The sequence below is a fragment of the Scophthalmus maximus genome, chromosome 12 (assembly GCF_022379125.1).
Source record: "Scophthalmus maximus strain ysfricsl-2021 chromosome 12, ASM2237912v1, whole genome shotgun sequence".
Lineage (NCBI taxonomy): Eukaryota > Metazoa > Chordata > Actinopteri > Pleuronectiformes > Scophthalmidae > Scophthalmus > Scophthalmus maximus.
The window spans coordinates 10,989,662-11,006,908 of record NC_061526.1 but is presented as its reverse complement, the minus strand read 5'-3'; the positions used below and the strand labels follow the sequence as shown (position 1 = coordinate 11,006,908).

The following is a 17,247-nucleotide window of genomic DNA, read 5'->3' as shown; positions in this document are numbered from 1 at the left end:
TCCTCCTTAGGTGCTGTATTGTCAGCACAACCAATATTTAAAGATTATGTGTTTGTTCATTACGTGTAATTAGGTCGTCTTGCAAAAATAATTTTCCAATCTAACCATTTGCAGTGGTCTGGAAATGCATTTTCTAAAACCAACGATCCGACATTAGCGTCCATTGCATCAGCAATTGGACGGGTGTGTGAAGGTGATGAAGCAGATTAAGATTTGAACTTGTTCTTTTTCTTCTCTTCCAATGTACATAAAGCGCAAACACCGTTAACGCCTTTAAGAAGAGACCGTCTAAAAGTGACCTCCAATTTGTTTGATTTATTGTGTCATTTTCACAATTCAGACCAGATGAACACTTTTGCCTAAGATTGTCGTCCAGTCTAACACGCCAATGCTTTGAACAGCAGATGAGTTTATTTCAAACTCTCCCTGTCCTTTGAAATTGTCGAAAAATGTCTATTTTAGCCGTCTATCACAACTGATCATTGTTTCAATCCCAATCCATGGTGTATTTTTTGACCTGCCAAACTTTGAAATACCATAATGCAAATTGAGCGGAGTTTTCCCCGAAATGTCTCAACTTGTTTTCTTGCTGAGCACAGGATGAGAGGATTAGTACAGATATCGTGTCCCTCCGATACATTGTAAGGCTGCAGCCAGCAGCGCTTTGCTAAACTCAGCATTATAACTGGACCCCAGGGAAACAAAACAATATCTTGTCCCTGTGTAATGAATAACTTCTGTCTTCTTCCATAGACAAATTCAAAAATGTGTAACTACTTCATTAATCCGAAAAATCACTGGAACAATTCTTTCTTTTCTTTCTAATGCAAAGTACTTGACACATAGAGAAAAAAAGTAAGAAGTTAAGCTTTTCACTTTATTTTCTTTCTATCTGCAAAAGGGAATCCCTTCATATTGGTAGATTATCAGCATGTACAAAGCCAAAATTGCCTCTAGTATTACAAAATATGCACTGATGATATAACAGAGGGAAATTTGACCTGGAAGAAAGCTGCTCCAAGCATCTTTTTATAAACCCTGTTATCATACTGCACACAGCGGCTGTCCGAACGAAACCAATAAACGGTGGCCCCCGAGGCGTTCTGACCCAAACTGGACCTGAAAGCGTCATGCCCAAAAGCTACAAGCTGCTCCAGTGTCTCAACAAGACACACATTAACCTTTCCGCCGTTATTTTTTTTCTTTCTGTGGAGATCTCCCACTTTGAAGTGCTTCCATTTAACCTTCATTTAACTTTTGTGTCATATGCTCCCAGGCGCCCCGTTTTGACAGCGGAAGCCTTCAGAAGTCAGAGAAAGGCCTGGGGCTATCGATGGCATATCAGCACATCTGTCTGCGGCCCCGGTGCCAGGTTGTGAAGTGGAGAGCTGGCTGTTTTCGTTTCTCCGGCAAGCGATCTGCCATTTACCGACTGGATCTCTGCAGCACAGTGTCAGGACATGCTCTAAAAATGAATAAAATCCCCATCTCACAGGGGCAACGGATCTCGTTTTTACCGGACATTATTCAACGACTGTACAATGCACCAGCCCACAAATATGTCTTTGAAAAATATAAGCTATAGCTGACATGCCAAATAATGTGTCTGTTTTTTTTATCATGAAACAAATGAATGTAAATTATTTAAAAAAATAGTTGCATTAGCCCTTTCTCTCCATTTGGGACAAGCTGAACAACTCTCGCCTCAAAGCTACAGTGTGTAATATTTAGAAAAACGTATTCACAGAAATTGAATATATTGTCCATAATTGTGTATATATGTAAGAGAGTAGAATGGTCCACCTCACGTCAAACTCAATCTGACAGTTTTATTACCCAATAACCCCCCCCCCCATCTTGTTTGATCCTGTTTTAACTTTTAATGTAGAGTTACAGTTTGTTAGTCCCATGACTGGAGTCTCCGAGAACCCCCCCCCCCCGCCCCTTGCTCTTCCTTTCCCCTCCCCTCCAGCATCTGCACCCCCTCTCCTTCTTTCACAGGGTCATACATTCCATTATCCCCCCTCCCCAACAGCATCTGCACCCCCAACCTGACAAACAACCCACATATGCTCATGATCTTTTAAAATGTTAGTCTCTCTGTAGTCTTTAAGCTGCTTGAAACATTTTTCTCAACATGGCAAAAAGAGTTGGTGTCGATACTACTGTTGCGGTTGTTGGCTTGCAAAGGAGACTGGAGGTGGCGAGGCGATCTCTGTTGGCCACGATGATCAGCGAGACCCCGGTGACGGCCTTCAATGCTGGCTGGTCTGCTCCGAAGAAACGAATGGTTCACCCCCAAGTGCATCTGCACACCAACCTGCATGGACTTCCTATACAACATGTTCTCCCCCCTCGATTTATAGCAGTTAATTCATTCATTTATCCGTTTAACAGTTTAATTATACTCTTCTTTAAATCTAAGCCTATACATAGTTGAAGTGTGAAGACAGAGTAGACGCTATAGCTGTGCACATATGACAAAACAGAACTAAATGTCTACACAACTAGTGGCTACACAACTAGATTTAAAAGTCTCAGATCCCCCAACTCGCGTTTGGAAATGAGTTTTGGTCTAGTTTTTTTATGTTGAGACTTTGTTAGAGTAGCTCAACAGAGCTGAACCAAAAATTGTGTTCGTTCAGCGTGTTCGTTATCAGCATACAGGCTTCTTCACAAGACTCTGTAAGCTTTCACCTACATTGGTTTAGGAAATGAGAAGTGAGAGAAGTTTGCCCTCTTCTCTTATCATTTAACAACATAATGCCCCCCCCCCCCCCCAAATACACAAGACCCATCTTGGTCCCAGCTTTAAGATCCCTGGTCTATGCTACTCCACTGACCATAATGAAAGGATTTGAATAATTTTCAAATAAAATGATACATGCGTCCCACTTTCACAAACCTCTTACCCTTTACAGATGTACACAGACAAATATTGCCTTACAACATCCTAATTGAGTACTGAGTACAATTTGAATAAACATCCTACCTAGAGTTGCAACAATTAATCAAAAAATAAATTATTAATCACCAACCAGTTTGAGTCAGGCTCTATCTAATTTAAAAAATGGCCACATTCTCTGATTTCAACTTTTTATTTATGAATATTTTCTGTTTGTACAAAATGATCAACAGATTTATTGGTAATGAAAATACAATGCAATATTACAAGATAGTCTTGAAGATAAAGTTGAAGTTCTTTACTTTGTTTTAGTAGTTTTACTTGTAACTAAGTAATATTTTAACAGGGTAACTGTACTGAAAACAAATTGAACTCATTTTCGACCGTTGCTTACTACTGTTTAATTTGGCACTGGCTGTCTGGATGCCCTTCGTCCTCCTCTGTCTCTTGGCCCAGTGAACCATTTCGACAGTGCCCTCTCTGCTTCCTGCTGGTTCACCTGTGCCGTCAATGAGTTCTTCTTAAGAGCCTCTGTAAAACAAATTTGGTTGACAGTATGAGCTATGAACATTAAAAAACATATTCTCTTCAAACACCATTTAGAATTAAACAATTGCCAACTTCAGGGCCATATTGGCAAAATTATGAAGTATATGATGTATAATCGTTATGGATTTTTAGCACAAGAAAATATTTATGAAGTTCTTGAACTTAATAAAACATTTTATTATAATACTCCCTCATAATCATAATATATAATAGCTTTGTGAGGTGTGTAGAAATAATCAAATGATTAAATGATGAACATGTATTCACATTAAACTGCCAAAATGTGCTAAAAGCAATAACTGATGCACATTAGTTGAGGCTTCAATGGTTCAATGCAGGCTTCAGATTTGAAATAAAAATGCTATTTATATGTATATATTGATTTAAACTTTAGTATTATTGCTAAAGAAATTAGATGAGCAGTTCTCAAAACAGTGCTGTCCAGTACAAAGAGATTCCTTCCATTTTCATCTCGTGAGACATTTTTCCTCTTATTTACTTTAATTTTTACTTTAATTTTTCCAACTGACGGAATCCATCGGGGCAACGGAGAACTTTAATCCCTGCATATGGAATGTTAACTTCTCTAACTTACTTACTTACTATACACAACGTTTAAAAGACGCAAGTCCTTAAACTTCTTTTTCCCGTGACGACCAAACATGTTATAGTCCAATGCCAGCTCGTTTGACAGAATGTATTTCATCATTCGCCTCGTTGCATCATCTACACTTGTGCCCCCTATATCTGTCACCATGGCAACCTAGGGATGAGAGCCAAAAGGAGAAAAAAGGCTTACATTATCTGCTAAGACAATTGTGATGTTATGAGTACAGTAGGTTAAGAACTCAATTGCCCAGCATGCCACAGTAGTTAGGAGCATGTGCAGGAGCCTTGCCTGTCAGTTGTTGAATGTAGCCATGCAGGTAGCACTGGACTGTTTTATGTGCAAGCTGTTAAGTAAATATGAGAAGACCAGCTATCACGCCTCGTCTGCTTATTATAAGTTAGAGCAACACAACACAACAATAAGCTTCAAAGAATTTTAAAAATTCAGCCGGAAAGTCAACTAAACATTTGAAGTTGTAGCCTTTATGTAATTTACTGTAATGTAACACATATTTTATTTTGTAGTCTAATGAAAATCAATTTGGAAAAAAGTTTAAAAAAAAAACATTTAAAAAAAGCTCTTGCTGGAGTGTCACAAATAAAAGCATCTGGAAGTACGACATTGTATTGTTTCCCCCTTAACATTACACCAGTTATTGTGATGGCTTTTAAATCTTCAATAAAATCATGCATGTAGTCGTTCACAGATTCAGGTTTACAGGGACCTGCATATACACCTATGATAAACACTATTTGACCTAAAATAGGCCACCGCTGTATATTAGAGCTCCTTGAAAGAGGCCGCCCATCAACATTCACACGAATAGTCAATGTGTCTGTTGTCAGTTCATGCTCATTTGTCATTTTCAGTTCTGACAGTATTGCACTTGTAAGCCCAAAGTGGTTTTAACTTCCCTGTCCCATCTTTTTGACCTCACAATCTTTCACTGTACTGAGGAGAGTTCTGGGATCCTTGGGTACATCCAGACCTAACTCGAAGAGTATTGCCAGTAACTCTGACAGTGCAGAATGAGACACCTGATGGTTAGCTGCCCATTCAGCTAGCTCCAGCAAAGGTATTGGAAGTGGACGATGTCTAAGGTATTTGAAGTGGACGGTGTCTGAGGTATTTGAAGTGGACATCCCACCTCCAGCGCGTCCAATGGTAATACCCACTAGTGGTGTCCAATGACAATACCCCCCAGTGGTGTCCAAAGGCAATACCTTGCACCTGACCAGTCCTGAACTTTGACCAAGTGTTGGCACCCAGTGTCCAACGGCAATACCCTTTAGTTGAAAACTAACTATAGGCGAGGTCTTTGCAACTAGCGACGCTTTAAACGTCAAAACTCCACATGGACTCGGAGGATCTCGTGGCGAACAGTTGGCTCGTTTTTGGGCCTCTAGACCCATGGGAAGACCCCACAATGACCCCCAAAGTGACCTGAGGTCGACGGTGTAAATGTATTTGAAGTGGACAGCTGTCCACTTTACATTCAGTCACATTCAAAAGAGAGTTTGGTTGCTCTTTTGGCCCCTGAGGGCCTGGGGACCTCAGACGTTGAGCAAAGGCGCTTTTCTGGATGCAGATTAAGCCCCTGATTAATAAAGTACCGAGTTTTGTCCCCAGTGACCATCTGTCGGGTCGAGGGAGGGGGATGAGCGAAGATTTCCTATGTCGTGGTTCAATGGCAATACCGTTTACTTGAAAATAGAGTTTGGTTGCTATTTTGGCCTCTGAGGCTGTGGGGACCTCAAACGTTGAGCAAAGGCAGTTTTCTGGATGCAGAATAAGCCCCTGATTAATAAAGTACCGAGCTCTGTCCCCAGTGACCATCTGTTGGGTCAAAGGAGGGGGGAAAGGGAAGATTTCCACGTCATTGTTCAATGGCAATACCTTCCCATTGGATTCAACAAAAATACTCTGAGCTGTTTGGGGGTCTTGCCAGAGGGTCAGAAACCCCAAAATTCAACCAGGTGCCCTACTGTGACCACAGATCAGGCACCTAAACTTTGGTGGCTCTGGGTTCTGTGGAAAAATTTAACCCACTTTTGCCTTTTTCTCCTCCAAAGGGGGTGAGACACACAGATCCAACACCCTCTGATGGAAAATCTTGTAATCTGAGCAAACTTTTTTTCTAGCGCTCGTGGGTTTACGGGGCTGAACTATGTCGACGTATGCTCGGTTTGGAGCGGTGCTACGGTGGTTCCACGTTTCTAGGACTTTTGGCTTTTTCAGCCTCTGAGGCCTCTGCAGCCAAAAACGGCCGAAAATCTAAAGTATTCAGATCGGCTCCAAATTCACAGGGTCACATCAGTGTAATGAGAGGGTGGTGGGTTAAAGTTTTGGCGGGCTGGCCCCCGCCGTTTCTCAGATATTAGCCTGTACATGAGTGGTAATAAAGGTACTGCCATTGGACGCCGCCGTCGAATGGCAATGCCCGACTGTCAGATAGTTTTCATTTCCGAAGGTATTGCCATTGGCCGCAGCGATGGGCCGAAGGTATTGCCAATGGACGCCCTGTTCACCGATGGACAAAAATTGGAACCAGGGGCCCAAAGCCCCCGAAGTCGGCAAGTGAGTTTTGGGGCAATTGGACTATTGGCCCCTGGTACCCCTGGGGCCCTCCCCCGAAGTCGGCAAGTGAGTTTTGGGCGAAAAGGGGCAAATTTCCCAAAGTGGACAAAAAGTCCTCCAATTGGACATATCTAATGTACTACTGTACAAATATGACAAGTTATGCAATGTGGACAAATATTCCACGAAACGGACACAAAAAAATGACAAAGTGAATGAAGTGGACAAAAAAGTCCATCAATTAGATAGGTGTACGAGTTAGGGAACTGGTCGGGGCCCAACTGTTCAATGGCAATACCCAGGGCCCCCCCACACAATCCCAGAAAGGGGTTATAGCGGTTATAACTGTCAGGCACAGTTCCGCTGGCACACTCGAGCGTACAAATTATGATACTTTGCGCAGCCACTTGGCTTCCTAGGTGGGACGCAAGTCCATCGTGACGACTTTTGCCCACTGAATGGATATTGCCCATTCATTGTCAGCCAGAAAGTGGAAGATTCCCTTGCCTCACAATACTTCGATAGTAATGATGGTTTACTACAAGAATTTTACATAATAGAGAGACAGATATGCCACTCACCAGTGTCGAAGGCGTGATGCTGCTACTCTGGACTACTGCTCTTTGCTGCTGTAGGCGCTGTTCCAAAGAAATTAAAAATAAAAGCGCGCAGTGTGACCTAAACTCTAAAAAAAAAAAAAAATGACAGGGGGTTGATCTTGGATCTTCTGAAAGTATATTTTTAAGAAACAATTAAATTTAAAGCAAAAACCATTTGCCCTGAAAAATAATAACTCATTTTTCTATTTAAAAATAGACTTTATTAATATATATATACATATTCTTATTTTATTTTTATTTATTTATTTATTTTTTCTTCTGTATTATATCTCTTAGTAAGGAAATAGAATTATTACTGGGAAAATCTATAGGCTATCCAGTGGCATAAGGATATGCTGTTGTAGACAGTCATCCACACACCATGAGTTGTCAGCTTCAACCTGCCTGGCCATGTGGTTCCTTCATGTGGGACCCAAGTTGAAGGAACCACATGGGGCCCAAGAAATGATACCCAATTCCACCCCATGCCCACTCTGCCCACTTATATCCCCTATGGGGCCCTTAGAGTTGGCCCACATGGGCTTTCCATGTGGGGCTCATGTTAAGTGACACATATGGGACCCACTTAACTCGCCTACTTCTATCCCATGCCCACTTTGCCGACTCATATCCCCTATGGGACCCATATGGTTAGCCCACATGGGCTTCATATATAGGACCCATGTTACTGAAACCATATGGGGCCCAGACAATTTTCCCAGTTCAAGCCCATGCCCACTCTGTACCCATGCTGCCCCCTTTGTAACCCACATGTGCATGTTGGCTGGGATGTGTGGCCCAATTTTCGACATCAACGTGCCATTGCACAGATCAAAGCAAATTATGGAGGACCGTGGGGGACGCGGAATGTGAAATACAGCATTTTGAAATCCATTTTGAAATCCATTTATATCTTGTACCTTTGTCACTCTTTCAAAGTTTACAAACTCAGCGCAGTGTTCCCAGCCGAGCCTGGCTCTTTAACAGGAGCTGTGAATTGTGTGCGAGAGAAGAGGAAGGTTGCGGTGCACTGTGAGAAGGGAGAGACGCCTGATGAGTCCGTGTATGTGGCCGCAGTGTTGAAATAAAGTGCACCGTTCATTTTCCCTTATCGTTGATCTGGATTCAGTTTGTTGTTACCACCAACGAGTGCAAATTACCGCGTTCACCCGGGTCTATTGCAGAGTCATTTGCCCCGGGGCTGAATGCCGATTAAACATTTTCACACTGTGGAAAACGCCAGGTGTTAGCGGGTTTAAACAGGTTTTTGGGGCTAAGTTATGTACTTTTTACATGGGTCATGATGGTTGTACTTGGAGAGCCGGATATTTTCTGAGGTGGTACAGGGTGTAAACAGATTGAGAACCACTGCTCTACCCTCTTCTCCTTCCCACAATCCACGTCACACATCTAAATGATAGGTCAGGTGTTAGCCAATCAGAGAGCTTGTTCCCTGCTCATTTGCATTGTTTCAGCAAACCAACACAGGGACCCAGAGGGACTCGGAATGTTGAAAGGCTTCGACAGCTACCTACTCATCAAAGCTATGCTAACGTTAAACATGCTTCCTGGTCTCACCATGCAAGGTAGTAAAGTGATTTGTTTCACAGACGATGATTAAATGCAAGTATGTGGATTCGCTCAGCTTCCTCACCATGCGTTTAGCTGACATGCCAAAAGCACTGGGGTTTGAAGATGCAGTCAAGGGCTTTTTTCCACACGGGTTTAGCTCTGAAAACACGCTAAACTACGTGGGTCCCCATCCTCCTCCTCAAACATATGGGCTAGTGCGAATGAGTGGCGACGGTAAGAGGGAATTTGAAAAGTGGTACGAGACGGTGCGTCACGGTACGTTTGATTTTAAAAACGAAGCCGTTCATTACTGTCAAAACGATGTGGATATTGTCTTTGAAGCCTGCTGCATTTTCAGAAAGGGCTACATCGGCGAGACCGGTGTAGACCCTTTTCAGCTGCGTCACCATCGCATCCGCCTGCATGAAAGTGTTCCGTACAAATTTCTTAGCACCAAACACGCTCGCCATCCCATCACCCAACAACTATCGTAGACAGTTTAAGTCATTTTCAAACGTCAGCATCCACTGGTTAGAGTGGGTAGCGTTCAGTGAGAACATTTACATTCAGCACGCACAGAACCAGGGGGAGAAGGCCGTAGTACTTTGTAGATGGCTACGCAGAGATGGGGGGTGTGAAATGTGCATGGGAGTTTCTGGGATGTTTTTATCATGGTTGTCCCTCATGTTTCCAGCCTCACGAGACCTGTCCTCTGACCGGCAAGCCGTTTGAAGAGTTGCATGCACTCTGCGAGGAGAAATTGCAGACGCTGCGCTCGGTCCACGGCCTACGATTCTTTGTCATGAGAGAACATGAGCGGATCAAACCCAGCGGTTCAGGACTTCCTGAAACGTTACAACCCTCGTCAGCCTCTCTCCCCACGCGATGCTCTTTACGGGGGAAGAACTAGCCCTGTCAAACTCAGATACACAGCAGCTGCTAATGAAACTGTACAGTATGTAGACGTGACTTCTCTGTACCCTTACGTTAACTGCACGTTTCCGTACCCCCTAGGATACCCAGAAATCATCTACACAGATTTCAAAGAGCCTCAAAGCTACTTTGGTATCATCAAGGCTGTTGTTTACCCTCCCCGGGGGCTATATTTCCCTATTTTACCCTACAGAACAGCCGCGGGTAAACTGTTTACGCTCTGTCACACGTGCAAAACTGAATTACCAGGGATGCGTGTGGAGCTGGGTTATCGTCTAGGTAAGATCACTGAAGTGTGGCAATTTGAGCAACGCTGTGATTCTGTCTTTGTAGACTATATGCACACTTTCCTGAAGGGAAAACAGGAAGCCTCAGGTTACCCCGCCGATGCCGTAGATGAGGAAAGTAGAGCCCAATACATCAGGGACTACGAGGCCAATCAGGGTATTTTGTTGGACGCTGACAAAATAAGTCTGAACGTTGCTAAAAGACAAGTGTCAAAGCTGTGTTTAAACAGTTTCTGGGGTAAATTTGCACGGAGAAGTAATCTGAACCAGACGGTTCTAGTCAGCGAACCCGAGGAATTCTTTGGTTACATGTTTTCTGAGAAATACAATGTAAAATACTATGCATTCATCAACGACGAAACGGCTCTAATTCAGTGGAGTCACGGTAGTCGTTACATTTCCCCACCAAACAAGACAGACACACATTAAATGCGATAAAAAGGGCTTTCTTCTGATAAATGTGTCATTTCAGAAGAAGATACCCTTTGTGTTTGACAAGAGATGCTTGCTCTCCTCGGGTGAAACTTTAACATTTGGCTATTAAAGGAAAGAAAAAATAATATGTCACACACCCCTGAAGAAATTGATTTTGACCCCCGATTGCAGCTGCCTTTTTCATTTCAGATTGTGGGTCCTAGCGGATGTGTAAAACTTTTTTTGTAAAAAATGTTTTGGAGAATTGTGAAGATGCCTGAAAATATTGTGTGGCTATATACGTCGTTTCAACCTCTGTACGCCGAGCTGCAGAAAAAGAATAAAAATATAAAATTTGTGGAAGGACTGCCTGATTCTTTTGAAGACGAAAACCTGTTTCCCTCTAATCAGAACGATCTGAACATCCTGAAGTGGTCAGAATTTTTACTCAGTACAGACACCACAGGAATATGAGCGTCATGATGCTCACTCAAAATGTTTTTCACAAAGAAAAACACAGTCGCACCATCAGTTTAAACAGCAACTACCTGATCTTGTTTAAAAACCCTTGAGACAGATTACAGGTAAATATATTATCGCAGCAAATTTTTCCTTCGCAGGAAAGTTTTTTCTCTGAAAGTTTTGAAGACGCCGTCAGGGTATTTATTTATCGACTTGACGCCAAAGTGTCTAGAACGATATAGACTGAGGACGGGTTTATAACCCAGCCAGTGGCACGTTATCTATCTCCCCCGATCAAGATCCTGTTAATTCATTCATTATGTCTGCTCGTATAAAAAGGAATGCTCCTTTACTGCGAGCGTTGTACCACGCCACACCTCGGAGACGTAAAGATATTCTCAACAGTTGCTCCATTGACTTACTTCAGTCTCTGTGTGAACTCTCTCTGAACGTTTTAAAAGGTAATATTCCTCTGACTTCTGCGAAATACAACAAGCTTAAAAAGCAGAAACAGACGCTCAGACATGCTGGCTGCTAAAAGACAGAGTCTAAAACGAAAACCCATTGCTCTGATGAAACAATCGAGCCTCTGCTCGCAGCGGTCGTCCCCATCGTCGGTCAGTTTATAATAATAATAATAATAATATAATTATTTATTAATAAAAACTAAAGAATTTCTCAGAGGTCGAGCCAAAAGATTTTTCTGCTGACACATCAGCAGATGAGCCGCATGAGTCAAACCGTCATAGTGGGTGAGACGCCGTCTGTAAGACGCACGGCTGAAAATGATTTGGTTGTGCAAATGAGGACTATTCTAAACGAAGCGGGTCAGGATCCATATGAAAAAATGAAAAATTACAATGCCTTGCTACAGAGATTTCTGGCATTAAACAGACAAGGGGATGAGTTGAGGGTTTCTCCTGAAGGGGGCAGTGGAGGAGGAGGAGGAGGAGGAGCTTCTATGCATAGGGTGGAGAATGTGGAGGGGGAGCCGGATGTAATGAGAAAAGCCGCTGATGAAACGCTCCATGATGTGTTACTAAACTTGCCTCAGCGCAATCAAAAAATGTTCGGTATATCATGAATAAATTGTCTAAAAGTGAGAATGGTTGGACTTCGACGGGAGAGTGGAACAACAATCAAAGGCTCTCACATGACTGACTTGTTTAAGAATTTAGCGGCTCCTTTTAATAAAAAATCCCCAGCCACGCAGCCCAAAGGTTGGGAGCAATTTTTTAATTCACTATCAACACTCAACATTCCACTGTCATCAGTGCAAAACCCTTGTGCAAGCGAAAAATATAGACGTCTTAAAACTGCGGGTATAGTGGAGGAGGAAGAAGTCAAAGAAAAAGAAGACAAGTTGTTTTATCCCCACGTTGGTTGGTAATGGAGTGAAATCATAATAATAACTAAAAAAGAAAATAAGCCATGACTTTGATTCAGTTTATTTATTATTTCACACACTATGTTCACATTTTCTGGCAATCTTTAACCATTTCCAGCGAACATACGCTGTTTCTGAAACAATCGGTTCTATATTTCCTCGAAAAGCAACGTTGATATTTTTTCACAAATTGAGAGACCGCCTCATCATTAATGGTCACATCATCATGACACATAGATAGTACATAGATTGTCTGAAACAATCGGTTCTATATTTCCTCGAAAAGCAACGTTGATATTTTTTCACAAATTGAGACACCACCTCATCATTTAAGGTCACATCATCATGATACATAGATAGTACATTCTCATAAGATAGGTGGCTGACTCGATGACACAAGTAATAAACACAATCCTGTCCGCATAGACAGGACATCTTGAAGCTGTTTCTTTTGGTAATATATATTTTTTTAACGTTTCCCTAAAAATTGTAATATAGTTTTGGGGTAGTGATTAAAATCTGAAGGAAAACCAAACGAGTCATAAAAGGTGGCGCTTCCGTCACATTCCAAACTGAGGGCCAGCCAATGTTCCCCGGGCTGTTGAGAGGGGTGGGTGTTGACCATCATAAAAGTGGGTCGTCTGATGGAGTGCGTCACCGACTGTAGCTGATCCGAGGCCCACACTCCGCCAAACTTGTCAGCCAGTAAACGTCTCAAGATACTGTCCAACTGATAGTTGTTCATTTTAGATCAAATCAGTAATAATCCACCAACACTCTGCGTTTAGAATCAATCTCCAAAATTGAGTTGTAACAAGCGTAAACTATCAGAGTGGTTGTATGAGGCAGCGGTGCCCTGAATCTCATCTCCAGCCTTAAACTCCCATTGGTAATTGGGGATAAGGCATCAGAATCTTCTCCAGCGTTTAAATTAAAAACAAACAGTGAATACCCCTGCTCATATTCTTCTCTGTCGATACTCAGAGGTAAATCTTTCGTGTCGTCCTGTAGACGTAAACATGTTATAAAACTCTCGGACTGAGATGCCGTGGTTAAACTAGGGCTGAAACGCTTTTGTAGGGATCTGACGACCATCCTGGCATAATGCCATGTATTCAACATTGTTATGAATAAAGTTAAAAGGAGACAAATCTCTTCTTCCCGTAAACGCTTTGTGATTAACCATAACAATAACTACGTACTTTGGCATGGTACCTAGGAAGAGATTCTCTTGATTGCATATTCGGGAATTTTCAGGGATGGAGTATGTTTTAACGTTTACTCGAGATCGAGGATAAAGAGCATTGCACTTTTGGAACGCAGCCGCATGTCCTAAGCGTACAGCGGGTGAGACTGCGGTCTTCTTGAGAAACAGAGATGCTCCCAGTATTTATAACTTGTAATTTGTGTTTGCGGGACACATGAGTGCGAAGGCATCGTTGGCTCTGCTCAGTTTAATTCGCAAATCTACAGAATTCAGTAGAAACCTCTTGCTGAAGAAAATGTCTGCGTGCAGGGGTCCCAGCAGGTGAACTTCTCTAGAGTTGGCGGTGAAGCGACCTCTGCGCTCAAATCCTCTGTTGGGAGAATGAGGAATTACTACAGAGTCTACAGCGCCGGCCGTGTCTTTGTAAATAAGCCCTGCGCTGAATTGGGTTTTTAACGACTGCTCTGAAAAGCTGAGCAACGTCTCGATCATGGATCTGTAAGGATGAATGGTGCTGGATTGCGATATCAATCTATCCCGCAGAACAACGTTGCATTGGCTAAAGATTGTATTCAGAGGATAATTGATAAGAGCCACTGGGGCATCGGCTACCAGGTCTGAACTGTCAACGTTGGTAATTTTTAATCTGAGGTGCGGCAGGGTGTCGTTTAAATCCATTTATCCCCATCTTCGGGAATAAAAAATTCAATCGGTCCGCAATCAGTTATTGCGGACATGGGTAAAACTTCTGTAAACAGTTTTTCTTTGATAGATAACTGCGTCATCGGAGCTGAAAATAAATCCAGCTCAGCCATGCTGCATTCTGAAGATTTATGATGTAAAAGAGCCATGTTTCAAAAAAACTTAAAAGATGTCTGTTGATCTGGATCCTGTTGCTGCTGCTGCCTTTGAAGACTTCCTTCCTTTAACTCGGTTTCTGGCGACTGATTTTCTCTTATCAGCGCGATTACGTTTATTACCCCCCTTTAATACACGTTGACCAGGAGGTCTCTTTATTGCTCTCCTGGCCAAAACCATTATATCTCCGGCTCCCTCTTGGTTGTCGTCACCCCTGGTAAATTTACCCACGGCACAACTTATTACATCCGATGCAATGTTTTTAAAACCAGATTTAAGATGAGGCTTAGCGACTGCAAAACCTCTTTTGACAAAAAGCGGATACAAATCTGAATAGTTTCGCAAATATAGACCCTATACGCCTCCCGTACATGACGGGTGAGCCATAAAAACCGGGGAGAGACCCTCCAGCCTGGTTCTCATAGTAGCTCATGAAACGATGAGGGTCCTGATGCATCATCTTGTCTGCAGCGGTCTGAAATGCAGCTGTACGTTACACTTGCCGTATGTAAAGTGTACGGGTTGGTTTTGATCCGTTTTAATCTCGATATGAATGTTTTCTACGTGTTTCTTCGCCACTGGTAGGTAGTAGGCTGGGCTAAAAGACTGAGTGATAATATCGCCAAACTTGCGTTGTATAGGGACGGTTCTCAGGAAAGGAGCGTACGCGTCTCCTACCAACTGATGGCGTACTATGTCGCTGTAACAGTAGAGCTGATAATGTCCAGCTTTTATATCGGCGGGGTACGGAGCTGAATTTGCCTTAATCTGAAACCATTCAAACGGTTTCATACCCAGCATGTAGGCCAAAGGCTGAAAGAATCTCATTTTGCAATTGGTGGTCGCTGCATAATCGAATGTGTTTTTAATATTACTGTACTTAAAGGATACGTCCGTTCCTAGTTCCCGTGGATATGAGTTCAACTCATCCTGAAGCTGATACAAGTCATCGTAGTAGCCGCCTCTAATTTTTTGACGATGTTTTTCACCGTTATTGCGTCTCCATTCAAAATGCGCATCCTCTTCAGGGAGGTTAAACCAGTTGTGATGATATGTAAACTCCGTCAAGGCGACTTCCCACAGCCCTGCCAAATCAACATGCTGAGCCAGATCGGTCTGATAATTACAACTGGTGTTCGAAGGCAAATTGACGTAAAAGCCCTCTCCCTGTGATTGATCTATGGCGCTCTGATGCTGAAATTACACTCTGCGGGTTTTATACATTCACCAGATCATCGGTCATGACCCAGGAATTAAACTTTTCTGGCCAATTACGCCATTTCACTAATTTCTGTTTCTCCCCTCTGATGACGCACTCATCCAGCACATGCTCCACTGCGTAAATCTTATCAGGAGCCACATTTACTTTTTGCAACTCTGCTTCATAAAATGCACCTTTGCATAATCTTTGAGTCTGTAGACTGGGGAAAGACGTGGCACACATTCATGCACAGTAAACACTTCTTCGGTGAAGCATTGGAGATTCGTACAAGATCTCCCCGCTTAAAATTCATCTTTAACTGTAGCGAACAGGGACGGCTCCGTACAGGTTCTGAAAACTTTCAACCGTCAACTGCATAGGTGCCATTTTTATACTTTTATTATAGCTATGATTATATCCGTGAACCAAATCCTGCAAAACATCCAGGTACCTGCGGGTGTTTTTAGCCGTAAAATACCTCCACATTCTAGTTTTTCACGTACGGTTAAATCTTTCATACACTGAGGCTTTCAGATCACTGGCTGTAGAAAAATGAATAATTGCTCTTTTCTTTGACATGTTCTGTAAAGTCTTGTTGAAGAATTCTTTACCAGCATCTGTTTGTAACTTTTCAGGAGTCCCGCTGTCTTTAAAAATTCAGTCAAACACTCTGCTCACTTCATTTCCTGTATTTTTCTTTAAAGACCTCACATACGCCTTTTTTGGTAAATACATCGATGACGGTTAATAAATAATTAAAGCCATCATTATACTTGCTCAAGGCCTGCATGTCACACAAATCAGCCTGAAATTGATTGAGAGGTCTTGGTACAAAGACTCTGTTTCTAGGAAAATGTATTCTGGCTGGTTTATGCAGTGTATAGGTATCCTCCTTTGATAGAAAATCTTTGACTCTTGCCTTATCCACTTTTTCTCCAGTCTCATCTTTCAAAGCTCTACAGAGTCGTTCAACTCCACAGAGGCTTCCTTGGTGTGAAGGATCGTAATAAACTCTTTTCATGACATGTTTATCAGACATGGTTCCTCTAACCCTCGCAAACAAGCACTGAAAACAAATAAGAGACGCAGGCTTTTTTTACTCATTAACATATTTTATTCAAAAAAATTTCATACAGTTCACTCCAAACGAATATTGAAAAACATTTTTTTTTAATTTTAATTTTTTCATACTTTTAAAATACGTACAGCCAGCTTCATCGCTGCGGTTCCTATTGTAAACCTCCTGTAATAATGGAGTCTTCTCAATTAATCGAGGGGATTTATTGAGTGGTTTATTTGCATGCAATGTTTAACCACATCTACAAACAAAGTGTACACAGTCATCAGATCACACACGGTTAATGTTCCCATCTCCTGCATGATTTTATGAAAAACCTCTGCTAAAGATACTTCTGACCTAGTTTCATATCTTAAAACTGTATTGCACCAACATATCCCAAGGCATATTCAGGGCTGTCATACATCTGCCTAACTTTCAATGATGTTAAGTTGACATTGAATTCTTGGTATTGTTATCTTAATTTGTCATTAGTCATATGTTTCGTGATCGAAATCATATCTTTGTTAATGTGAAGTCAGTATTTTACTTAAGCAAAGATCTTATACAGCTACCACAACACAGAAATAAACACTGATTCATTCATTCATATAAAAGTCAGAGTAGTA

General features: G+C 42.1%; 1 protein-coding gene across 1 annotated transcript; it reads left to right on the top strand.

Annotated features, from left to right (window-relative positions):
* The first annotated feature begins 8,741 nt into the window (after positions 1–8,741).
* On the top strand, positions 8,742–10,798 carry LOC118287976. The gene is made up of 2 exons (XM_035613689.1): positions 8,742–8,826; positions 9,507–10,798. Exon 2 carries the CDS (start codon positions 9,625–9,627, stop codon positions 10,459–10,461), a length of 837 nt encoding a protein of 278 aa, XP_035469582.1. The 5' UTR covers positions 8,742–8,826; positions 9,507–9,624; the 3' UTR covers positions 10,462–10,798.
* The last annotated feature ends 6,449 nt before the right edge of the window (positions 10,799–17,247 follow it).